At 35.9% G+C, this 27775-nt stretch overlaps 1 protein-coding gene across 2 annotated transcripts in view; it reads right to left on the reverse strand.

Annotated features, from left to right (window-relative positions):
• Nucleotides 1-5196: 5196 nt before the first annotated feature.
• Nucleotides 5197-27775, reverse strand: part of ACADL (acyl-CoA dehydrogenase long chain) — a 38731-nt gene continuing 16152 nt past the window's right edge. Inside the window, exons 5-11 of one of the 2 annotated variants that reach the window (XM_004262770.3) lie at nucleotides 27233-27299; nucleotides 22861-23025; nucleotides 22102-22203; nucleotides 21030-21143; nucleotides 13457-13584; nucleotides 11317-11403; nucleotides 5197-6488 (exon numbers count right to left, since the gene is read on the reverse strand). In XM_004262770.3, the coding sequence (XP_004262818.1) occupies nucleotides 6395-6488; nucleotides 11317-11403; nucleotides 13457-13584; nucleotides 21030-21143; nucleotides 22102-22203; nucleotides 22861-23025; nucleotides 27233-27299 (757 nt within the window). In that variant the 3' untranslated portion in view covers nucleotides 5197-6394. The remainder of the gene's footprint in view (nucleotides 6489-11316; nucleotides 11404-13456; nucleotides 13585-21029; nucleotides 21144-22101; nucleotides 22204-22860; nucleotides 23026-27232; nucleotides 27300-27775) is intronic. The other variant, XM_033428288.2, reaches the window with a different exon arrangement.

The raw sequence follows: 27775 nt of genomic DNA on the forward strand, positions 1-27775 counted from the left end.
CAATTTGCAGTAGCTGCCCCCCCCAAAATGAAACACTTAATTATAAGTATAACAAAACACATATAGGATCTCTATGTTGAAGACTACAAAATACTGAAGAAATAAACCAAAGATCTAAATAAACAGACATTCCCATTCCAGGATTGGAAGACTCGGCATAGCAAAAATAGCAATTCTCTCCAAATTTATAGATTTACTGCAATTCCAATCAAAACCCAGCAGGATTTTTTTTTTCTTTTTGTAGATATAGATAAGTTGATTTTAAAACTTGCATGGAAAGCTAAAGAAATCAGAATGGCCAAAACAATTTTGAAAAAGAATAAAGTTAGAGGAATCCCATTATCTGATTTTAAAACTTTCTATAAAGCTACTGTCACTAAGATAAAGAGGAAGATACACAATGAAACAGAAATGAGTCCAGAAGTAGATCCACACAATATGGTCAATTGATTTTTGACAAAAGTACAAAGGCAATTCAATGCAAAAAGATACTCTTTTCAACAAATACTATAAGAAGAATTAGACATCTATACATCTATATGCAAAATAGAAAAAAATGCACCTTGACATAAATCTCACCCCTAAAAAAATTACTAAATGGAACACAGAGCTAAGTGAACAACACAAAATATAAGATTCCTAAAAGAAAACAGGAGAAAAACTTTATGATTTGAGTTTGAGCCAAGAGTTCCTAGACATACCAAAAATGTACTCCATAAAAGAAAAAATTGATAAATCAAAATTCATCAAAATTAAAAACTTTTGCTCTGTGAAACCCACTGTTACAAGAATGAAGGAACTAGCTACAGATAGGGAGAAAATATTTACAAATCACATATCTGAGAAAGGACTTGTATCTCTAGGGGAACAGCCAGAGCCTGACGACCTTGCATATTTCCACACAGGCCACATAGGCAAGGCTTGGACAACGGCTGAATCTTGACAGAATGACAGAATGCCTTGTGACCCTCCTGGAACAGAAGAGCATGGGAGACCCACGAGGTGCTGCTACAATGCTATTTCTCACTCGCTTCCCTATCTACCCAGGGGGCTGTCATTAGGCAGTTTCCCATTGTTTTCAGGTTCTGGTGGGGTATGAGGCTTTCTGCCTCACCATCCTTAAGGCAAATCTGCAGCTATAAAACTGATTAGCAGTATCATAGAATGGAATCCTCAGCAGGAGTAGCCCATCATTCTCGTTGCAGTCATCTGGCCTCTTTTGTTTGTGTCATCCTGTGCAAAGGCCACAGAGGGCTGGCACCTTTGGCTACTCATCTTTGCACTCCTTATGTAAGCAAAAAACTGAGTTTATAAAGGCCTCATTGTTTCTTTACTGGCTGAATCTGTCAGCCTGAATATGCCTTGTGCTCGACAGTTTGAAATATATAAAGAACTCTCAAAACTCAATATTAAGAAAACAAGCAACCCACCTAAAAATAGGCAAAAGATCTGAACAGATAATTCACCAAAGACGATATGTGAAGGGCAAATAATCACATGAGAAGCTGTTCAATATCATTAGACATTAGGGAAATGCAAATTAAAACTGCAATGAGGTACCACTACATATCCATTAGAATGGCTAAAATAAAAAAACACAAGTGCTAGAGAAGATGCAGAACAGTTGGAACTCATATTGCTGGTGGGAAGGCAAAATGGCACAGGAATTCTGGAAAGACAGCTTGACAGTTTCTTATAAAGTTAAACATACATTTACCTTTATGACTGCAAAATTCCTTGCCTGGGTATTTAATCTCAGCAATCAAAATGTCCTTAAGCAGGTGAATGAATAAACTGTGGTACACCCATACACTGGACTCTATTTAGCACTGAAAAAGGAATGAGCTATTAATTCACACAACATGAATGAAACTTAAATGCATTTTGCTAAGAGAAAGCTGTTCTTAAAAGGTTACATACTATATGATTCCATTTATGTGAGTTCCAAAATGATAAAAATATAATAACAGAGAACATATCAGTAGTTGCCAGTGGTTAGAGAAGTAGAAATAATGTGACTATAAAGGGCATGAGGTAGTTTTGGGGGTTAATGAAACTGTTCTGTATCCTGATTGTGGTGGTTGCGCTAATCTATATATGTGCTAAAATTCAGAGTACTAAAAAAGGCAATTTTATCATATGTATATATACCTAAAACAAGCAAATTTGCTGTATGTTCATTAAAAAAATAAAATTTAAAAGAAAGGGAGAAGGAAAAAGAGAGAAGGGAAGACTGTTATAAAAGATATAAAAGACAATACTAAAAAATGCAATTTGTGGACCTTGCTTAGATCCTGATTTGAACAAACCAACTACAAAAAGCATTCTTGACGCAACTGAGAAAACTTTACTGTTAATTTGGAACTATATTTTAAATTTAAGTTTTAAAATTATGATAATGGCCTTATGGTTACAAAAAAAAAACTTCATCAGTTAGATATATCAGTTAGATACATATTCTGAAATATATATATGAAATAGGATCATGTTTGGGATTTGCTTCAAAATTATTGAGAAAAGGGGCTTCCCTGGTGGCGCAGTGGTTGAGTCCACCTGCCCACGCAGGGGACACGGGTTCATGCCCCGGTCCAGGAAGATCCCACAAGCCGCGGAGCAGCTGGGCCTGTGAGCCATGGCTGCTGAGCCTGTGCATCCGGAGCCTGTGCTCCGCAACGGGAGAGGCCACAACAGTGAGAGGCCTGCGTACCACAAAAAAAAAAAAAAAAAAAAAATTATTGAGAAAAAAACGTGAGGGAGATCACTGGCAAATGTTGAAGCTAGAGGCTCATTACACTATCTTCATTACTTTTGAATGTGTTTGAATTTTTCTGTAATTTTTTAAAAAGTTTCTCATGGGGCTTCCCTGGTGGTGCAGTGGTTGAGAATCTGCCTGCTAATGCAAGGGACACGGGTTTGAGCCCAGGTCTGGGAGGATCCCACATGCCGTGGAGCAACTAGGCCTGTGAGCCACAACCACTGAGCCTGCGTGTCTGGAGCCTGTGCTCCACCACAAGAGAGGCCGCGATAGTGAGAGGCCCGCGCACTGCGATGAAGAGTGGCTCCCGCTTGCCACAACTAGAGAAAGCCCTCGCACAGAAATGAAGACCCAGCACAGCAAAAATAAGTAAATTAATTAATAAACTCCTAGCCCCAACATCTAAAAAAAAAAAAACAAAGTTTCTCATGATAATGAGATTTCAAAAATAGCGTAAAACTCCCTTTCAACATTTATTATAAAGCAGTAGACATGATAGGCCTACAGTTGGCTTCTATCTCAATGTCAAATCTTTCCAATGACTCCAAATAAATAAATGCTGTGTGTGCCAAAAATAATACTGACATATGAAAAAAGCCAGTCTCCTAGAAATCTTATACCTTGAGCAATAAACTACTAAAGTTACTAGATTAGTAAAGATTTGCAGTTAGATTTTTAAAACAGCAAATCAAAACAGCTTCTTCTATATATTGTCATTTTCAATGACAACATCAAAGAAATAAAGGGCAAAAATAATTTTAAGGCAATAATTATGATTCTAAAAATCTCAGCCAAAATCCAAAATTACTCAGGTTTTTGATTCTCATTAATTATTTACACAGTGTGGCTTTCTTGCTGTGTTGGTCCAGTCTGTTCCTTTGAGCATTATTATTATTTATCATTTCTTGAGCACTTAGCACTGCATGAGATACAGATGATAAATTCCTTCCCTAGGGGACAACTATCAAAGCCATACAAGCAAAACACGAAGATAAGCTATTTAAGAAATGAAAACTAAATAGAAGGTTAAGGAACACATTCTGAGTTCCCTGTTTTGCTTTTTGCTGTAAGCTCATGCTACAACACATGCTTCTTTTGGGGGTGCAAAAGAAGACTGAATTTGCAAGATAAACAACTAGCTTAGAAGAGATAGAAAACAGATCTCAGGGATCATTCCAAGAAATATCCTACCTTAGAAATCCTTTCACTTTCTGATATAGAAAAATTACAAGAACCTATTCCTAGCTCTAGTGGACCGTAATAACTGTGCGTGTGTGTGAGTGTGATTAAGGGCTGCCCAGCAGACTTTCTGTTCTCTTTCTTTTGATAATACCACTCTCTGCTTCAGGAACTGCTTCCCCCAGTCTGTGTGCTCCTGATGAGACTGTCAATTATAGTGCACCTTTCCCCACCTTATAATGATATTGTGCTGAAGGATGTAGGTCTGGAGCAGCCCAAGGTCATTTTTACAGGCCCTATGATGAAATTTCTCTGCAGTGTGCATTAGGCCAATTTGCAAAGAAAAGTAGAAATAAACAGATATAGTGTAAGTGCTGACAGTCCTGAACCTCAATGAGGCCCTTGAGACATGAGTTCCTACAGTTCTTTAGAGTGTATGAGCTGCTCTACAATTCATTTTGGCTAGCACACTCAAAGTTTTTGCCTAGGATGGTCTGAATTGGGTTTCTTTGTCATTTGCACCTGAAAGAATCCTGAGAAGTTAAATAATTTGCCCAAGGTCCAATGGCTGCTAAATGGTAGAGTCATCATTCAAACCTAGGTTTGTCCACCTCTACGTAGCAGGCATTTCCTACTATGTTACTTTACTGTTTATCCTACAGATGTTTAATTCCTAAAATCTAGTTTCCTGTAAGCCTGGGAAAGGGGCTGGGGCTGGGGCTGGAGCGGTTGGTCTAATTCTCTATTGTTTCCTGGTAGTAGGAGTGAGGTGAAAGTGGCAAATACAGTAATATCTAATAAGAATTTATTTTAACCAATTTTGCGTGGTATTTACTGAGCAAGGACTCAAGTTGGCAATCATACAAACTTCAACTCAAGAGCAAATTGAAGGTATATAAGACTAGGATAGAATGGTATCAAAGTATTTTCTCTACTCTCTGCTCTACCCAGTTGTAAAGACTGCATTAAAAAACCATGCTTAGGGGCTTCCCTGGTGGCGCAGTGGTTGAGAGTCTGCCTGCTGATGCAGGGGACATGGGTTCGTGCCCCGGTCTGGGAAGATTCCACATGCCGCGGAGCGGCTGGGCCCGTGAGCCATGGTTGCTGAGCCTGCGCGTCTGGAGCCTGTGCTCCGCAACGGGAGAGGCCACAACAGTGAGAGGCCCGCATACCGCAAAAAAAAAAAAAAAAAAAACAATGCTTAATACCCACAACACCAAATAAAATGTTTAGGTTCTTTAAGTTAAACAAGAATACACCTATTTATTTCCATTTAAAAACTACTTTATTCACTGTCTCAGCAATATATGCAAAGAAAAACAAGTACTAAAATGATGCTGGCAGTTTACAAATCAATGGCTTATTTTTTGATAATAGTCTCAAACTGAACGTCATTTCCTCACTTTCCTACTTTAAATGCTTACTTTATTTCCTTTACTGCCTTTATCATTATTTGAAATTATTTTATTTACTTGCTTCTTACCTTATTTATTACAACTTATTTATTCACTTATTAGCAGGGATCTTGCCAATTTTTTAAATCATATTTCTCATCATATTTTTAACAGCCTGGCTTATAGGTGACACAAAGTGTAAATCTGTTAAATTAATTAAAAAATTACACTGCTCCAAAATAAAAGTCACTGTTTTGATACCTATAAATACACCAATATCTTGAAACTAAAGGATGATGGATTATTCTGTGTTCTCCTAGAAATTAAACTGGGATGGAAATCTGTTGAAAGCCCAGGGGTCAGTGGTTGAGGCAACCAGTGGCATTCTCTAGTGGGGATTTGCTTCGCTGAGTCTAGTGATTCTAAGGCTATAAGGTAGGAAGGCTTCCTGCTTCAACCAGAGCAGCTCTTCACACAACAGGATTTCACAAGGACTTGGCATAAGCTTTGGCTTGAAGAAAGTGTTTCATTACTTAAAAACAGAGGTTTAGGATAGGGTGGTAGAAACCACTGTTTGGAGGAATTTGGACTAAGAGATAGCTAAACATATTTTGCATTGTAAATTATATTTATTTTTCCTTTTTAAAGTCAATGTGCTGTAAATATTATTAATCCCATTTTTATAGTATAATAACAAAATTATTTCTGCCTCAATTTTAAAGATCTAAGTGACTATGCTCTTAGAATTTTAAGGATAAATGAAACATTAAGGCTTCTAGAATCAGAAAATCTTTGCCTTTTAGCTATAGAAAAAATGAAAAGTTAAACCTTTTAATTGGAAAGGTTTAGGATCCTACCAACCTTTATAATAGAAAACTTTAGGATATTTCGATTCAAAATTTCTCCTCCCACTGTGTTAATCTTGTATTTGTATTTGATTTCTTTCTCTGTAGAAAGAACATATAAAAACATGTTTAGTGTTCCCTCCCTTTCCAGGTTGTATTTTATCTTGAGTAGATTTAAAACCAGATTAGTTGTAATAGGATTCCAGGATGTGGGCAGATGTCTACTTGTCACTGACGATCTCTCTTGCAATTAGCTCCTTCATTATTTCATTGGTACCACCATAGATTGGCTGAACTCGGGCATCCACATAAGCTCTGGATAAATAAGAAGAAGATTGAATGAATAAACAAAAGATATTAGAAATTATAAATTTTGTCTTACCAGGTAACTATTAATTGCTTTAAAGTGTTCATTTAATGAAATCCAAACAATAAAAGTTCTTTGTAAATTACTTTTTTTTCTGTATGGCATCCACCCTAGATTGGTATAATTATAAAATTCTATTAAGATATTGATCATTTGTATAGTTTTGTTTTAGCCTGCTTGAAGAGATTACAAATTCAAAATAACATTTCTAAGTATGTTTCTTTTGATTTAATTTTGTAAAATTCAGCACATATAATAACATTCCAAAAAGGGCAATTGTAAATTTAGAAATGGATGGAATGTCTTAATATCTTGTTACCTTTAATGTTTCCCCCCAAAAGCTGAAATCTACTGGTTTTATAAAAAGCAAAAGAGAAAAGAAAGTACATATTTTCTAACATCCTTTAGATTCCCATCACTACTGCTGCCATCGGCAGTATAAACTGATGCTTCAGAAAATATTACTTCACAAAGTTAACAAGTAACTTATTTTTTGGAAATGATTAACAGTCACTCCAGTAATGTATGAGGTTGAAATACTGAGTGGCTGAGTATACTGCCATAAAAAAACAAGAAGGAATTCACTTTTGGTAATGATGACAGCAACCATAACACTATATAGTTGGTTTTACCTTTTCTCATGTCATTTTATCCTCTCAGCTCTGGAATTAGGGAGGATAAATATTATTACTGTTTTGCAGGTAAAGGAACTGAGATGCTGAAAAGTTAATACATATACTAATTAATGGTTGCTATTTAATGGTCACATAACAGATCATTGGCAGCCTGGAATGAAAAGGTAGGTATCCTGCCACTTTGGCAAGTATCTTTTTTATTACATCTCAACATTTTCATTGGCCCAGAAATGTAAGATTAGTTACTGAGTTTTGGACTTTTCTAGTAGACAAATTCAAAGGCATTTTTTTCAAGCATTAAATTTTTTTTAATTTAATTTGAGACAAATTAAATGTGCAAGCTCTCTAGGAACATGACCAATTCTGAACTTTTCCTTGTCCACGTTCACCACGGAACCTTACAAACAGTGAGCGCTCAGTAAATATTTATTGATTTGACTTCTTGTATTACAAAGGAATTTTAGAGTCTCAATAGCTGCTTTCTTATGAAACTTGAAATCTAGAGACATATGTGTTTTCAAATATATTTTTTCTTTTGAACAGATTCCATTGTTGCCCACAAAATCTAGCACTTTCATTTAGAGGACTTACCTGGCATTTCAGCCTACTTCAGCAATCTCAATGCTTTTAGACATTTTTGGATCAGGTTGGGCATATTTTTTTTCACATTAAAGAAGTTCCAATGGAGTAGGTAATGGACAGAGATCAGTAGCCCTTTTATAGGTTACTAATTAAATTCAGTCATCAACTAATATTAACAGAGAATGGCAGCAGAAGGAATGTTTAACCCCACAGTGATGAAGCTATCTCAGGCTGCTCTTCCTAACACTGCAGACAGGTCTTGAAATGGCAAAACTTAAGCCTCACTTGTCATAGGCCCAAGCCTAATGAGTAAGACTGAAGTAAACTCACATGCTTAAGACTGGTTATTTTTAAACAAACAGAAAACAAATAAATAAAACAAAACCAAAAAGCAAAAAGCACCTCTTTGATCTGTGAAACCAAGACTCAGCAACACACACATAGCTTAATCTTAGGATAAAAAAACACAATTAGAATGATTTTTTTTTTCTATCTCATCAAAGTCTGTACACTTCATCCACATACTGCCTAATGTATCTAATTAGCTTTTTTGATATTATCCTACTACTTTCTCTCGTTATCTTATGAAAAGTTCCTTCCCTATGTCTTTGGGGAGAGAAATAGCAGTCTAGTTTAAAAATTCATACAGTCTTCAAACCAACAAGCTGGCCAAGGGCATTATTATTCCTGAAAGGAAATGTCAAGTCTCTCAAACTGAAACTAGGGATTTCAAATAAGCCATCAAGTTACAATTTTTGCTTGCTATTGACCTGATGGAATTGCCTCCGAGAAAACAGAGACCAAGACTTATGCTACGCTCTAATCTTGGACCATGTAGATGGTTGACTCCTCTTCACCTAACATGCCTTTCTTAGGAACCGAACCAAACTAGACAAGCACTGAGCCATGACATGTCTACATACCCTGCAGCAGTTATAATAGCACAGTTAAGTAGAAAAATATAAACACCCATTATTATTTTACTTTCTTAGCATTTTGAATATTGTCAATAAGGTGGATTAATATTATGAATAAAACATAAAAACACACAGGAAAAATTCCAGAGATGATTTAATTTGTGCTGGCATAACTCAGTGTTTACTTTGATTTCATGACTATACAAAGATAAAAAAAAATAAATCTGCTTTTGATTAAGGCCTGTTTGAAGTAGTTCTGGAAGGATATACCAAAATCCAAGTCCAAGGACTGATAAAGAAAAGGAAATCATTTAGCTACTTCATGCCTACATTCTGAAGGAAGGAAAAACCCTACTTGTTGCTGAGTTTTTATAAAAGGTTATAAATTATATACACCCTGTGATTAAAGCTTTCTGAGCTTCCCAGTGGCTACAGAAAATTAGTAAATTATACCTAACAGAAGCTCTATGCTGGAGCTTCTGTTTTTAATGTAACTTGAATAAATGTTTATTTTCCTCATTAAGGACTATAAGCAAATCAAATGTTTTCAATTATGCTTGCCAAAATGATAAATTTGAAAGTAAGTTTCAATACTAGTTTGATAATTTTTCTCTTTTAGATACTCTGTATTTAGATTAAAATTATAAGAAGTTTTTGGAAGCTCATAGCATTCTCATTCTCAGATTCAAAACTAAATTGGACTTCTCTCTATATAGCAAAAACTTCCCTGAGAAAATTTTATAAACTGAAAATATTTCCAAGTAAGAGGAAAAATATATCTTCTGCTATGAGGAGGAGAAATGCCATGGAGAGATTACTGAGGCAAAAGACTATAGGAAGAGGGAAAGAAGAAATTATGGAGATGGAGGAAGAAATATGGAAGAGGATGCTGCCTACTGACAAACTGGTACTGCTTCGAAATGATAACAAGAATATTCATATATAATACAATAAAAAGGCTATATTTAATTTATTTTAAAGTTGAAGGAAGTACAAATTCTACTTAGAAAAAAATAATACTTTTGATTTATTTTTAGAGCAAAATTGACAATAAAAATTTTAAGACATGACAACTTAGATCCTTTTTATATGCAGGTTAATTTTTCTATAATGTCTATTTTTTTTTTTTTAGTTTTAAAAAAGTGATAATTTGAAAGAAGACATACAAACGACCAAAAGGTTTATGAAAAAATGCTCAATGTCATTAATCACCAGGGAAATGCAAATCAAAACTACAATGAAATATCATCTCACACCTGTCAGGACGGCTATTAACAAAAAAGCCTAAAGACAAGTGTTGTCGAGGATATGGAGAAACTGCAGTACTGGCGCACTGTTAGAGGGAATGCAAAGTGGTGCATCTCAGCTGCTATGAAAAATAGTATGGAAATTCATCAAAAAATGAAATAAAACTACCATATGATCCAGAAATCCCACTTCTAGGTATTTATTTGAAAGAATTGAAATCAAGACTTCCAAGTGATGCTAGCGCTCACATGTTCAATGCAGTATTACAACAGCTGAGATGTGGAAACAACCTGTATGTCCATGGACAGATGAATGGATAAAGAAACTGTAGTATAACATATAATGGAATACTATTCAACCTTAAACAGAAGGAAATTCTGCAATATGTTACCACCTAGATGAACCTTGAGGACATTCTTCTAAGTGAAATAAAGCCAGTCACAGAAAGACAAATACTACATGATCCCACCTATATTAGGTATCGAAAATAGTCAAGTTCATAGACTCAAAGAGGAATGGTGGCTGCCAGGGGCTAAGGGAAGGGGGAAATGGGGAGTTACTAATCAATGGGCACAAAGTTTCAGTTAAGCAAGATGAATAAGTTCTAGAGACCTACTGTACAGCACTGTGCCTACTGTATGGAACACTTAAAATTTTGTGAAGAGGGTAGATCTCATGTTAAGTGCTCTTACTACAGTAAAATGAAATAAAATAAAACAAAATAAAATGATTAATAGTCAATGTAAATTAAAGGAAGACTAGTAACCTATTTTTTATCCATTAGATTCACTTAAAGTTTAAAGGGCAAAAACATTCATAGCTTAGGAGGATAAGTCATCCTTAGACTTTGTTCATTTGAGTACGAGTTGCTTCAAACTGGAGGAAATGATCTGGAAATGCATTAAAATTTAAAATATGCATACTTTTGAACTAGCAGTACTACTTCTGGGACTTTGTCCTGTTGTAATCAAACACACATGTATCTAAGATAAATGTATGAAGGCGTTTATTGCGGCATTGTCACAGTAAAAAACTAGAAAAAACCTGAATAATTAACCATAATCAATTATAATAAAATATTATTCAACAATAAAAAAGGGATATTAATCCCTCTGTATAATGATTCAAATAAAGCTTTAGTATGTTATATATTTATATTTAGTATATTGTATAATGCAGTACATCTTCACTTTTTAAAAATATGACAAAATCCTAGTGGTGAGCTGATAACATGAAGCTGTTTCTACCTACTTGAACACACTCCATAGTCAGCTGAAAAATACAAAGATTTTGCATCTCCTTTCCCTTTGTACTCAATGGACAAAGGACAGTTAAAGAAATTTTCCTTTCTCTTCACACCACCCAGAAGAGTATAACACAACAGGCATACTCACTTTGCAATTGGGTACTCCCACATGTATCCCCAGCCTCCATGCAGCTGCACGCAGTCATAAGCTACACTGTTCTGTAACTCAGATGCCCTAGATGACCAAAATAAAAAGCAGAAAAGGAACATTTGAAATGAGTTTTCATGAGATGTTTTACAATCAGGAAACAAATTATTTATGATTGTTTAAATGCTTACATTTATCAAACAATTAAAATTAGGCATATTAGCCAACCAGAGAAGATTGATATAAATTCCATGTGAAATAAATCTCAAGAGAATTTTCATATAACAAATACTTTCTTCATCAATTGTACTTCTGGCTGGGTTTTTGTTAAGTCTAGAAACAAAATGTAGAAAGCTTAGACTATTTATTAGGTGTTGGCTACCTTAAGCCTGAAAAGAATATACTAAAAGCTTGAATTTGGTCTAATTTATGCAGATTCTCTACGTGATCTAAGTTAACTGAATAATTATACAGTCATCTATTTTCTTTTGCCTTGTGTAATATGTGTTTTTTTCTTCAAATGTGTCACTTCCTACCTAAAGGTTGCAATTCTGAATTTTAGTAACTGAAAAAAATGTTTTTTCAGAAATAAACTGAAAGTAAAAGTGAAAACCTAAGAGGGCAGACCTCTATTAAAGTACCTACTATCATATAGGAAACTTATTAAAGATTATTTGGGAATTATTATTCCTGAAGTATATGTATATTAACATGAGGTGCTTGAGAAATACCCTTTTCTGATCTTATCACAACAATTTTAACTATTGTTAAAATCCATGAGATGGCTGGTAGGAACTTTATTCATCTTAACATAAAATACAAGTTAGTTCAAAATCTCTTCAACTTACTTTCAACAGTGGGAAATCTAAAGAAAAGGTAAGCATAGACACATTTTCCTATAAAAACTTATTTTTAACTCAAGCCATAGGGACAGGTCAGGATGTTCCTGAGAAATACAGTAACAATATGATGATTAACAGACAAGATTCAGGGGGCAATGATATTTGGAATTCTATACATTTTTGTATTTGGCGAGTATTTTAGTAAAATATTTGCTGGGTTAAAACTACTTGCTCCCTCTGCTCCAATATGAAACACCAGTATGTCTATAAACCTGGTGTTTTCAAAAAACAAAAAGGCCAACAGATATCCAAATATCTCTTTTACCAAAAATATCTAAAATATTTTTACTCTTTTTCCCACTAGTCAAAAAACTTGCTCTAAATGTAAATGTAAAATGTCTCCCACAAAAGTGCAAGTTTCTAGTAATTCCACATGACTTTTCAACCTGGCAACTTTATTATTTTGGAATCATTACATAAACCACTATTCTGCATATTTCCTCATTCTGCTTCTGACAGAACACAAGTTAATGAATAATGACAGGAATTTTTTCCAGGTTATTTTTGGGCTAATGAGATGTGAGAATGTTTGTTTTTAAAAGAGGAAACAAAACCCATTTCCAGAATTTGATTTAAACTATGTTCTTAAATCCTAAAATACACAAAAGCCTTATAGGGGTCTTTTTTCATTAACACATCTTTAATACCATTGCTAATCATCTTTAATACAAATGAAAGTCATTCTATACTACATTTTTTTTCCTTTTGCTTAATAGAGCATGTACAACTTTTGATTGGACAGTCAAATCTTCAGAAATTTTTCTTAGATATGGAAAACATCTTAAATAGAAAAATCCTGCCCAATCTACTCATTTCACAGATATCAAAATGTTGGCCCAGAAATAATTTAATTTAATTGCAGTTATTTAATGAAAGAATTGGGACTCTATCTCAGGACTCTAAGTATTACTGTAATTTTGTGATCTCACTATACTGCCACTCTTCAGATAATTTGAGATTAAACTACTATTTGAATGAACTAATCAGTCATCCTATTTTAGTCTCTTAATATTTTAGTTTCAATGGCAAGCTAAAAACCAACTTGAGTAAGTTTTAGCACATTATAAATTTATATGTTTAATGGGGCCCTTCAGCATTTTTTAAAAAGGTGGTTCTTATTGCTAGTTTTCATTTACTTAGCCTTCTTCCTTTAAGACCCTCAAGGCTGAGTGTCAAGTTGGAAGAATTCCATAACAATCTGTGCAAACACCACATTTTAATTACCATAGCACGCATACCAATATTTCGCCATGGAAGCAGTGGCAGAGTCCAGACGTTTCGTTTCATGCAGCTGGAGACAGCTGTCCACAAAAGCTCTGGTTACGCAAATGCGTGTTTTTAATTCTGCTAGCTTATGCTGCACTGTCTTGAGTTTAAAGGAAATGAAAGGAAAAGATGAGCATAGGAGAAGAGCATATTTTGAGTCACTTAGCATATCAAAAATTATACAGTAAAGTATCTTTAGAGCAAAACAAAAGTGGAATTACTGTTTTTTTCCTCCAAAAAGAGGCATATGTTAACTAAACTGCTCAAATTAAAAACCCACTATATTTCATTGCTGAGAAAACTTGTACTAAAAGATAAGATGCAAAAGTAGATAAATAGATAAATAACATTTCATGTTTTAGGTTAAAAAATTTAGACCATCTAGGGAACTTTTCGAAAAACAGCATGACTTTAATGGGTGAACACCATCTTGAGGTACAGTCCTTTAGGTACAGCTGTTGAAAACACCTATTTTTGTCCAGAATCTAAATCCATGAAGAATTTTTCTCTATTAATGAAATTAAGTATACACATTTTCTGCTTTTTTGTCTGGGAGTAAAGTAATAAAATAACAAGCTGGAGGGACAACATCAAAAATATTTATTAGACATTATTATTTTATATTGCAAAGTATTTAATCTAGATCTGTAGAATTCAATGGGAGAATAACAGAATTAGAACACTCATGACATCAAAGTCCAGTACCCCCCAACCTCTTCCACCTTTCCCTGCCCTCCCTCTTATCTCTTTCAATAGCTTGCACAGTCTCTAACTTGAACTGAATGGTCTGGAATTGTCAGCGATAACATATACATATACCTCCTCCTGCTGGCCACAGACAACCAATAGCATTCTTGGAAATCATTCTATCTAGACCATCCTCAATTGTTCTTGATTGCTCTAACTTCAATCAAATTTTCTTGCATTCCTGACTCTTGGCTCTCACACCTTGAACTCTGAGTTTTCATGTGGTCTCTTTGGCACCAACTCTTGAACCACCTTCAGGAAACTGGCTTGAATTTGAAATACTACTGGCTTTCCACTTTGGGTAACCTCCAAAAATACACCCCGTTCTAGTTGATCTCAAGTTGAAGGCTCAGCTATGGTCAGCTGGCTCTATCTTCCTTGTGGAAATTCAGATAGGAACAGAGTTTTGATCATTCTGCTTGGAATTTATGAGTGAGACCTTCACTGTGGCTAATAAAAGGCATGGAAGTTAATGACAGTGGCACTAACTTGGTGGCACAGTGAAACTCAAACTAGAAATTATGAATGCACCCAACGTACACAATGGCAAGTCCAAAGCCATGATTGCATTCTCAAAAGAAGGCTTCCTGGACCAGATATTCAGAGGATGTTGACCTGCCTTTGCTACTTGTTACAGCAATCTCAAACCACAAAACCAAACCCTTAAAAGCATCATTGTAGTGGAGACAGTCTGGGTTCATACCATTTCTGGAAAAGAGTAGAAAAGGAGTATAATAAGACCCAGGACCAGGCAAGACCAGGGTGTTGTCAGCTGGAGAAGGAGCTCTGAGGGACAGACTCCTCATATGTGTATCAACATAACTACTACGCTGATGGAAAACCCAAACTGACTGCCTTTCCCTTGGGCTTACTCCATCCTGTTCTAGAAATAGACAATGTGACTGGCATCTAATGATTCTAAAGCCAAGCAGTGGGGAGGCTGGCACCACACTTTTCCACCTCTTGTATCCTGGCCTCTAATTTAGAACATGCCACGTTTACCAAAACTTTCTTCCTCTCGCATACTTTCTCTTACTTTTTCTACCTCCCTTTCTATCCATTTCTATTTAATGAGGCCAAATCTCTAACCTTTAATCAGCACAGATTTTCCCACCCCCACCCCACACATCCAAGTGTACTCACAGAAGAATCTGAAGATGTAACAGGAAATGAAAAAGCGGGGGAATACCCTTCCATATATTGAACACAGATGACTATATAGTCCATGAAAATCCCTGAAACTGAGGTCTTAGCTTACTCTTGGTGTAGGTCAATGACACTGCCCATGACACTTCATTTGGAACATACGGGGGAATCTGACAAGTCTCAAGATACTATTGCACACCGCCTCCCCACCCTGCGATGGCACATTTGAGAAATTACTATTTACAATATGAGAGATTCAAGATCTCTAAGCCCAATTATCTCATAAGAGAGGTGTTTCTATGGAAATGCTAGGAGCTTCTAGAAGCTGAAGTTAAATTTCAGACCAGAATGGGCTCATTTAGAAAATTCTTGCTTCACTGCATTCAGGTCAACAGGTTTGACAGAATTAATGCCAGCAAAAGTGCATAAGTTACTCTCGAGGGGATAAGAGATAAAATATTTACATACTCTTGGCATTGAGTTGGGTGTTACCAAGCAGATTTAGTCTTTGCTCTTCACTGCAAACACTGCATCATGCTTTCAGAAACTGTTCTCTAATGAATGGTAGGTAATAATTGTACCACACATTATTAGCAGGTGCTTTTGCTGAACGATCAGCATGCTCACAGCAATATTTTTTAACATTCATTAATAGTCACTCATAGATAATACTGCAGCTAGCATTTTGTTTAAAAAAGTTTCCCTAAAGTTGCAAAGTGGATCAGATGGCATCTCTTTAAGAGGTCTGAATAACACAGCTCTTAGAATCATAGAATTATGGAATTGGAAGACCCCTTGGAGAAGGTACTGAGCCCAGTATTCCATTTAAACATCACCATTAGGTGTACTCTAATATATTACAACTCAAGTATAAACTACAACAACTTAGGTTTGCTACCTGATTTTATAGTTAATTAACCCCACACTCAAGGTCTAAGAACGAAATATTCCCTTTTTGGAGAAATGTAAAGAAGAAATGTTATTTGTTGCCTCTCCTATTTTTTTTCCTAATACTTTGTCCCCTTAGAATCAAGAGCACATACCACACAAGAAATAACTAAAGCTTGTGTTAGAAAAGAACACTGAACTTTCACTTCATTGTCCATGGGTGAAAGAGGTGAGAACAGAAAAAGTCTATCTACCTTAGATTTCTGGGTAGTAAAACTAATGAATGCATTAAGAGTGTAGGTTCCAGAGTTCAAACACTTTTTTAATCTTGTGCATGTTATTTAGCCTCTTCATGCCTCAATATCCTTACTGTAAAATAAGGATAAATATAATATTTATTATATGGAGTTGTGAAGAAAAAAAGACAATCCATGTGGCACAGTGCCTGGCATATAGGGAACATCAATCAATGACAGACATTATCATTAGTTAATATATGAATTTTACTATTGTATTGCCCATTCCATAGAAAATCGTGAGACTTGACAGCAGCTATGGAGAGTATGGGTGAGACAACATGAAAATCCTGTAACTATAGCAACTTAAGTACGGTAGGTCTCCGTTCTAAAAAGAAAGTAAATTTTAGGGACTTCCCTGGTGGCACAGTGGTTAAGAATCTGCCTCCCAATACAGGGGACACAGGTTTGATCCCCTGTCCGGGAAGACCCCACATGCCGTGGAGCAACTAAGCCCGTGGCCCACAGCTACTGAGCCTGCGATCTAGAGCCCACGCACCACAACTACTGAGCTTGCGCTCTAGAGCCCACCAGCCGCAACTGCTGAAGCCCGCGTGCCTAGAGTCCGTGCTCCGCAGTAAGAGAAGCCACCACCATGAGAAGCCCGCACACCGCAATGAAGAGTAGCCCCCGCTCGCTACAACTAGAGAAAGCCCACGCACAGCAATGAAGACCCAATGCAGCCACAAATAAATAAATAGCATCACAATTAAGTTAAAAACTCAAGATCTACTAAAAAAAAATTAAAAAAAAAAATTTCGTGAAACGCATCCAAGTGGTCAGAAAGCCTCAAAATTCAAGAATATCAAAGAGAAAGGAAACTGAATCGTTATATGGTCATAAAAATGAGATTTGGCCAAATATAATATATAACATTTAAAGGTCTCCTATTTCAATTTAATACTGGAACCATTGTATATCCAGCTCTGTAACAGGAGGTATAAGCACTTATTGGTTATTCATCTTCTCTGAACACATATCTAGATTGAATATGAAAATATTATTCAAAGATACTTATTTATATAAACAAGAAGATTAGAAGAAATATCTCAGAAATCTCAGAACCACATATTTACTTGGAAAACAATACGGCTCCCGCCAATGCTATAGATACGTGTGGAAGCAGAATGCTACTGCCACCTAGTGAAATTTTAGTAAACTACCTTTGAAAGAAGGCAGCAATAAAACGGCACTTGCTTTGAAAAGGATTAAGAATATTTCTTTTCTTTTTGCTATCAAAATACATATATACACATATATATTATTAAATAAATAAATATTTTGGAAGAAACTTTTTCTCCTATGTGTAAATATTATACCGATTTTCTAGTTTTTTTTCATGGTTAAATGTCAAATAACATTTAATGTTCTGAGCTATACAGGCAATCTCGGTAATATTATAGTCATTTTTGTTGTGATTTTATATGAAGTTCATAAACGCAGGAAGTGTACATTACCAAGGGGATGGAAAAATATGTCTGTTTGGTTCACTTTTTATAGTATCCAGAATAGGGCTAAAGGCATGAGTATTTTAATAAACATTTTGAGAAGCAAATGACATTAATTCCACTTCGGATACAGCTGGGAAAGTCAGAGTGATACCAAGTAGTATCACTCTCTTTGTGTTGCTAGGAGGTTATAATGTGTATTTCCAGAGTCATGCCTATCAAATTACATTTGAACACACAACCTTCAGAAGGTAATCAATACATACTTGCTCAGTGAAACAAATCATGTATATCAACATTTCTCAAAATGAAAAAATTACATGAAAAAGAAATGTAATTTATTTATCGGTAAGAAGATTCATGCATCGATAACAAAGAAACAGAAATATGATTGCTTTATGGTAGCCTAGTGTAATCAGTTGTACTGCATATGATTTATAAGTGTTTGTGTGCATAAGTTTTGATAAATTTAACTTTTCACAATAAATTTCTGTATATTTTATGGTAGTAAATGATAAAATGGACTAGTATCTACACATATTTTATGCATTTGTGCCATACCTCTATTCTTAATTTTTTCGATATTTCTAGGCTATACAGTTCGTCTGCACATTTTAAGTTGCCACAAATCTCCAAAAGTTTTTCCAATGTATTTATTGAAAAAAACCCACATGTAAATGGACCTGTGCAGTTCAAACCTGTGTTGTTTAAGGGTCAACTGAAATGAAAATGAAATGAAATGAAAGCTCGCTTTGCCAGGCAATATTCTAAGCACTTTATTAGAAGCGTATTATCTCACCTAACCTTCATACCAACTCTATGAGGTAGCTACTCATATTACTCACATCTTAACAATAAGAAAGTACTTCTGAGAGAGATAATACAACTTGCATAGACCACAGAGACGTAAGTAGCTGTACTAGGATTTAAACCACACCTGAAGTTAACTTCTATAATGTTGTCCTAAAAAGTTACCAAAGTATTTCATCTTTCCCTTTCCCTTCACAACACCTTTCAGCCAAGACATTCTACGGCTTCCCTGGTGGCGCAGTGGTTGAGAGTCCGCCTGCCCATGCAGGGGACACGGGTTCGTGCCCCGGTTCGGGAGGATCCCACATCCCACATGCCGCGGAGCGGCTGGGCCTGTGAGCCATGGCCGCTGGGCCTGCGCGTCCGGAGCCTGTGCTCCGCGGCGGGGAGAGGCCACAACGGTGAGAGGCCCGCGTACCGCAAAAAATTTTCAATTAGACTTCCAACTCCAGTTTTTTTGATGACTGCATTACCTAAAAGCTGTTCCTTCATTTGAAGGAGAGACTAGAGGGTCTAAAATTTGATTGATATTTTAGTGATTATGGCTACCATATACTGAGTTCTTCTGCAAATAACTTAAACTTCTTGGCAAAACCCAGGAAGTTTAAACACAATCATCCACCTTCTCTGTGCTTGAACCTGGGGAGCAAAACCCTTTTAGTAAAGCTAATACACAAGAAAGCAGGAGGTTCTGCTATAAGTGCATGATCGCTAACCTGATTTGGGTCCTCAATACTGCCAGGAAGCTTACTGTAAGTGTCTCTAGTTAGTTCAGTCTCTCACTCTGAAGAAGGTATTTCAAACCTTCCTTACCTCCATGCCCCATTCACTCACATCTCTTTCTTCCCTATTGATAAGGAAAGATACGGAAGTCTCTGGAAGAGAGCTTTTGCAATTTTCTACCAACGGAGCTGAACCCTTGCTCATCCTTTCCTCCTTCCTTCCTGTTTCAGTGGAGGAAACTCCTCTCCTGTCAGGATGGGAAGGCCTATCTTTCCATGTATTGAAACTTTGGCATCCACACCTTCACACTGTCTCAAAGATCATATGCAGTTAATTATGCTCTCCATACCTACAATCTTTCCCTCTTTACTAAATCCTTTGTCTAGGTATTAAAATATGCTCTAGCATTCTCATCCTAATAATAATAACAAAAATTAATAATCTCCAAATATTTCACTTGATCTCCAAATATCTCCCTCCCTCCCTCCTCACCCTCCTCTTCTTGCCTTCTAGTTACCATCCTTTCTCTCAGCTACTTCACAGCCAAACTCAGGAAAGAGTTGCCACTCATCAGTATCTTGACTTCCTCATTTCCATTCACTGCTCTACTCACTGGGGTCTGGCACCACACCAGTCCATTAATGGCTCTTATGAAATAACCTCCATATCATTATGTCCAATGGTCACTCTTTGACCTTCATCTCATTTTTCCTCTAAGTAGCTTCCATCCACTTGAAATCCTCTTTTCTCTTGGCTTCTACGACAATACTTGCCCGATTTGCTTTCTCCTTTCTAGTTGTCTCAGTTTTCTTTGTAGGCTCTTAGTTTCCTATTCTACCTTTAAATCTTGGAATTTTTTTCTCAGGACTCTGTCCTAGGATCTCTTTTGTCTTAATCTCTACTCTCTCCCTAAGTGATCTCATCCACTTCCATGGATTCTAATGTCACCGTGGATGAAAAATGTTGCCTGCCACATAGATAAACAATGGATGTTGCAGCCATCAAGCCAGCAGCCACTGCAGCAGCCCCCAAATGTGCACCCTGAGGGGAGTCAGGATGGAGAAAGGCAGGATACTGGCCCTAGATAGTTAAGGTGCATATCAGAGGAGTGATTTCAATGAGCACAGACTCTTGGATCTTCCCATACATAGAAAAGTGATAAATTCATTACTTTGAGAAGCCTGGTTTTCTTTAATTAACAGTGATCTTTTGATGTTCCGACCACCGGGTTTCTGTTGCAAGACTCCTATATACCCTGGCTCCTCCCTTAGCTCTTTGGAACTGTCCCTCAGAGCTATCTGAGAGGCTGTATTTCGTGCTTACATGCTTAGTGTTGTGCACCAAATAAAACATAATTCTCAACTTTTAAGTTGTGCATATTTTTTCAGTCGATACCACCTGTATGAAAATTACTCCATATTCATGTTTAGCCTAGACCCATTTCAGATGAGTAAATTGATACTATCTAATACTAATGACAAGCTTACCTGTATATGTGCGATTGTTTTCCCAAAAGCTTTTCTTTGTTTAACGTAGTTCCTGGTTTCTTCGAACATGAATTCACTGGCTGAAACTCCCAACTCAGCAATCAGTAGCCTTTCCTAGAACCCCAAAATTAGGTCTTGAACATTATTCTAATTACACAAGTGATTTTCACATGATTTCAATGAAAATAAATTGCATAATCTTTATAAAACTCCTAAAGATTATTTCTTAACTCTTTATAAGAAAAGACTCCCCCTGAGATTTCTAAGACTATTTTGACACATGTATGTCTCTAAAAAAAATTTTATTTTTATGAATGACTGTCTTTATATAGGTATATAAGTAATTTATTTTCCTCTTCTCTTGACTCATCTATGGGAAAAGAAATTCCAAAGTTGTCGCTTTTTATTTATTGATCTCTGCATACCACACATCTAATACACCTGAGGAAATCAACATTTTTAAAGGGCATAGGTTGAATTAGTGCAAAGCATCCAGAGTCAGTTTAATTCCATCTTGCTGGTGATCTTCATATTCTGTCCTGTGCCAGTGACCCTAGTCCTTGTCCCATTTCACGTTTAGTGCATGCTGTGATTGTCACCAGACATGCATCCTCTTATGCTGACACTCCAAAAAACACGGAAGTGAGGGCTGACCCTATGTGGCTAAAACTTTTTAGTCTGAACTTAACAGCTTCCTTTGACTCCCAGGTATTATTAAAAAAGAACAACCCCCCCCCCAAAAAAAACCTGGTACATATTTTGGCTGATATTTCGTTACAAGGAGCTAAAAATTCTTGATTTGTAGTTAAGACACTAAAATCATTCCAAGAAGGAATCATAGAACTGAAAATCTTATTTTCCTGATTCACTTATAAGCTTTGATTGGATATCCCTGAGTTCAGTTATTCACATGTCCAGCCTAAAAAAGTCATATATATTTTTTTACAACTTCAAGTTATACTCAAATGACTGGCTATATCACAAGTTTTGTACGCATGGATTTATATAGCTCTGTATTATTCTATTCCAGTCCATTATCTAATCAAAAGACGGACTCTTTAATACTTCTGACCTGTGGAAGCTCTTGCATGAGGTAATAGAAGCCTTTATTCTCTTCTCCAAGTAGGGCACGTGCTGGCAAACGTACATCTTCAAAGAATAATTCTGCAGTATCCTAAGAGATCATACAATTGAATACAGAATTATCTCACTGAAATCTCCCAATAACCTGATGAGGTGATTATTATTTCCATTGAAAAAACAAAAACAAAACAAACTGGAAGCCAAGTTGGAGTGGTTAATGATCACAACTGGTAAGTGGTAAACCAGGGATTCAAACCCAGGTCTATCTGATTCCAAAAGTGGCTTTCCCACTGCAATACACTGTCATTCTAGCTCTAATACCGTCCAATTCTGCAGGTACTGAGGACTAAGGATTTCTAATGCATATCAAGTAAAAGATGCTTTTCTTTTTGGTAATGAAAAATTACCAAATAGTAGAAAAAATATTTTCTGTTCTTATTTCATACTTTTCTTCAATTTCAAAAATAGAGGGTATTATCATGCAGTTAATTTTCTAAAGCAGATTTTCAAACTACCCTGATTCACTTCAGTTGCTGACCACAGTTGCATAAACAGTGGAATAAATTTCCATAATCATTTCTGAAAAGCATATTTTAAGAATCCAGCATAGGAAGGAAGGTATGATTGTGCTATATGTAGTTCCATATATAAAGCATAATTGAGTAAACCCAATTATTTATAAATAATAAATATGAATTATATTTATAAATGATTTATATTATGAAAACAAATTTACATTATGACTTACCTGGGCTTTTAGTCCCATTTTATGTAGCTTTCGTCCCTTGACAAATCCTTTCATCCCATTTTCCACCAGAAAAAGGCTAATGCCATGGGCAGGAGAGCGAGCGTCACGATTTGTGACTGCCACTACGATCACAACATCACTTAGCCACCCATTAGTGATGAATACCTGAAAAACCCCAAGTATACTGTGATGCTCCACAATAACTCAGGTCCATGTGTAAGTCATGATCAGGGGAAAGTATACTCAATAAGACTAAACCGGACAAAACATGCTTCATACCTCTCTCTGTACTCTCTCTGAATATCTGCAGTGTTGATTATTCATACATGAGGTTAGTAAAGAGTAGGGGGAAATTATCCAATGCTTCAAAGAATGAACTCTATTCATTTTCTTCCCACTATTAGTATTGTAAATAATAATAATAATTAACATTATTATGTTCTTTTCCAATTAAAACAAAATTGCCTATAAAAATGATAAACCATATTTTAGAAAGAAGTTTCAGGTGAGAAAACAGAATCTCCTTTGAATGGCACGATACTATTAAAGTATTTGTACTTTCAGATTTATCTGTTTTTGAAAAGGCATAGTTTCGATTTCATGATGGATGGCCTACCTCTTTCCAAATGGCCTAAAGAAGGAAGATGCTGATTAAGAAGGGATAAAATAACAGAGATATTAGTTTATCAGATAATATTTATTCAGAAAACAAATATACACAGAGCAAATATGAATAATTATCTTTTCACTCTGTATCTTTCCTGGGTCCTCTCAGCCACTTTCCATGGCTTTAGTTGCTATCCATATGCTGATGACTCCAAATCTTTATCTAAGCCAAATTTCTTGCTAGGTTCCAGACCTGTATACACACCTGCTTCTGGATAGTTCCACCTGATGACTCAAGGAATACCCTACTCCTCTTTAATCACCTCTACTCCTATTTAATCTTGAGTATCAATCTATTTTCCCTGTGTCAGTGAACGGTAAATCACATTATTATCCTGCTTCGTATTCAATTTGACATTTAGTTCTCTCTAACCCATTTCAACACTTTTTAAATCCATTCACTTCCTTTCACTTCTATTGCCATTACCTTATTTTGGGCCTCATCATTTCCTGGTTAAGTTCCTACAACTGATCTCTGTGCAACTCTATTATCCATCATGATGTCAGAGGGATCTTTCAAAAATGCAATCTAATCATACTACTTTCACATCTGAAAATTTTTGAATACCTCATCATAGCTTCAGGATAAATTATAAATCTTAGCAGGGCATATAAAACTCATCACAAATTGGCACTAGCTTACATTCCTGCCTTATCTCTTATCCAATTTTCCCCTCACTTGTTTTCTGTAGATTAACTCTACTGCATTACTTGCTGTCCCCCATATTCTAAGTTCTTCCTCATCTATGGGTCTTTGGAAATCTTGTTTCCTCTACTTGGGGGGCTCTTTCCCAACTCTGCTACAATGAATCCTACTCAACCTGGACAAAGTTCAGACATCACCTCTTCCAAAAAGTCTTTCCAGGGAATTCCCTGGCGGTCCAGTGGTTAGGACTCCACGTTTTCACTGCCGAGGGCGCAGGTTAATCCCTGGTCAGGGAACTAAGATCCTGCAAGCCACGCAGCGCGGCTGAAAAAAACAAAAACAAAACGTCTTTCCAAATTCCCCAAGCTGGGTTAAGTGTTCCCATAGCATCCTGAATTTACCATCATCTTAGCATTTTCCAAGCTATATTCAAATGATCTAATTTTGTCTCTGTCCCTTTGAAATAGTACAGGTATAAAATGGTGTTGGTTACTCTCATCACTTACCATCCATGTTCTTTATAATAAGATTTATGCTCCAAAATCCAGAGCACTGATTCTTACAAATAATGGGAAGTGGGCCAGTGATGTTAGTGTTATCTACATGACAGCAAATGAAGGCAATGATGATGGTATGGTTGTAAGTGACACAATAATAAAAGACTCTCAACATCTCTCTGTACTAGGAGCTCCTTGAGGGCGGGGACTATTTCCTATTCATATATCTATCCTCAGTGCTTAGTATAGTATTTGGCATATAGGAGGCCTTCAAGGATGCTTGTTGAATAAATGAGAAAAATATATACCTCAAAAATAATTCTAGGGAATTCCCTGGAGGTCCAGTGGTTAGGACTCTGCTCTTCCACTTCAGGGGCACAGGTGTGATCCCTGATCAGGGAACTAAGATCCCGCAGGCCACACAGTGGGCCAAAAAAAAAAAAAAAAAAAAAACATGGTAAAAATTTTTTCTACAGTGTTTCTCCATTACACCACTCTCTTCCTCAAAAACCATTCAGGTCTCCCAATTTCCTAACTGTCTAAGATAATAATGACCATTTGTGTAGTTGCCACAGTTGAATTGCTGAAATAGTGCTTTTTTGTTTGTTTTTAATCACAGAGCACCCAGGAATTTATGTTACTAATATCTAATGTGAGTATTTCTACCATGACTGATCCTCTTTCCTAATAAAATTATAAGAGAATTCTCTTTGTAAGAAAGGGCTTTCTTGATTTCTTTCCTAATTATGACAGTCAAAATTTTTAATAGGGCTGAGATTAACCCTACTGAGGTCAATATTTTTTTTATTTTTATTTTATTTTCTGGTATTGAATGCCTATGCCATACGCTCTTTGTAGATGTTGTGTAGATAGTACATAAAGAAAAAGTGTTATAAAGAAAAAGGGAAAAAAAATCTTCCATGAGTCCATCATATAAATATCATTGTGAACTTCCTTTCTGGCCTTTTTTTCTTTTAATATAGTTGAAATTATTTTATATGCATACTTCACTTAAATGTTAGTATCATCTTTTCACTTAATATAATTATTTTCCTATACCACTAAAAATTTTGTGTTGATGCTTTAATGGGTGCATATTAGATCATCTTATTGATGTAGTATATTTACTCACTCATTCTTTTACTTTTGCTTCCTCTAAAGGTTTTGTTTTTCCTAACAGAATTTTTGAAAATCAGAGGTACTTTCCTGGGTGGTTCCCACTGAAGAGTCTAATTGAGCAGACTGGGCCTGCTTAGAAAGCTGGAGTCATAGAAGAGTGTAGTTCCCATTTCACTTTTGACCAAATACCCTATTCTTCTGTCAAAACAAGCCTTCTGTGTGCAAAGAGTTAATTGACTATATATCACAGTTAGTGCTTTATTATAATCCTTAGTATGAATAATGTAGATGAATATTTCATAAAGTATATTTGAAAAACAACAGTAACTCAAGATAAGTCTATAAAAAGAGAATTTCCTAGGGCAAATGACATACTATATCCAACTCTTAGAAGTTCATGATGCGTATCAGCCTCTCAGAAAGTGAGAAGTAGAGCATGTTTTCCAAATTTATTTGACATCACAGACATTGTTTTTCTGTATAATAACTATGAAACTAGATAATGGAATGGTCTTTAGAACTGGGCTACTCAAAACGTATTCATCAGACTGATGAACAGTTTGTCAGTCCACAAACTGTTATTAGTCCTTAACAATGTAAGTACGGAAAGTGACTGTTTAGAAAATTTCATAGCAATTTAAGTGTCACAACATTCAAGTTTGTGATTTTGCAAATGCAAAGGTATTAGTCTAAAACTAATAAGAAATATTTTTTAAACGTTGAAGAAAAAAAACAAAAATTAGCTCTTCACCAGGCTTTGAAACATTTTTAGCAAGATTTCCTTAGTGTAGACAATGAATATCTTTTCTTCACTTAATATTCAGTCAACAACAAATAGTTACTGAGTGTATACCAGACACAGTTTTAGGTAAACAAAAACCTCTGCCATCAGTGATATTAGATTCTGAAGGATATATTTACTTCTGAGCCTGTCTGTAACCTTAATCAGAGGTGCTGTCCAATCTTATCAGTGGGTTGATGTGAGGCTCAGAAGCGTTGAAGGGCTCTCAAATTCCATCAGAAATATCTTTCCTAAAATCTTTTGAAACTCTTCTTGATATTTATTTATAAGTCTTTTCTTCCACTTCTTATCAACATCAAATTCATTAACTATTAACTGTTTGTCCCCTATTTGGACAATGTGAACCTCACCTTTTCCTTTTCTGGTTTGATAAGGGCTGTTTGGAAGCTAAAACGTTTTTCATGTTAGTGAGGGGGCATGCAAAAGGAACATAGAAGAGGAATAGATCTCACGTAACATAAATGTTGTACAATTCTTACTGTCTCCAAAACAAAGCAGTTCAATTCCTGTGCCAACTCAAGTAAACTCAATTCCTGTGTGAGTCCCTAGATCTGAGAGACTCAATGATGAGTAGTTTTTGAGGCCTTGTTACCCACAGCATGACTCCGGGGAGGAGGGCTATGGAAGCCCATCTTTACACACCTTGCTTCCATTGAGAATCCAGTCACTTCCATCCTTTCTGGCATTTGTTCTCACTCCTTGCAAATCACTATAATTGAGAGGATAAAAAATTCATTAATTGGTAATAAATGAACTATGCAAATGTTATGTAAGTATGTATCTATTGTGATAATTCAAACTGGTTACACCATTATAAAAATTGACATTTAACTAATATTAGGAACGTTCACACAAATGCACTGAAAAGTCATGTCTGACATATGCTAAACTATTTATACAAATGAATATTTTATTGACTAACCAGATTTTATAGAGCATAACAAGGCCCAACTAGCATCCAAGACCCTCAAACTGGACTCAGAAGACATTTCAATGCCTACTATATACCTCAGATTATTTGCCCATGTACCTTTCCTGCCTTTGTTCACTTTGGTTCCTTCCCCTATGTCTACTGTTCAAAAGCTTAGCTATTTAAAAGACTATGTCAGAAATTCCCTGGTGGTCCAGTGGTTAGGACTTCATGCTTTCACTGCTGAGGGCCCAGGTTCAATCTCTAGTCAGGGA

Source organism: Orcinus orca, chromosome 7 (assembly GCF_937001465.1).
Source record: "Orcinus orca chromosome 7, mOrcOrc1.1, whole genome shotgun sequence".
NCBI classification, from domain to species: Eukaryota; Metazoa; Chordata; class Mammalia; order Artiodactyla; family Delphinidae; genus Orcinus; species Orcinus orca.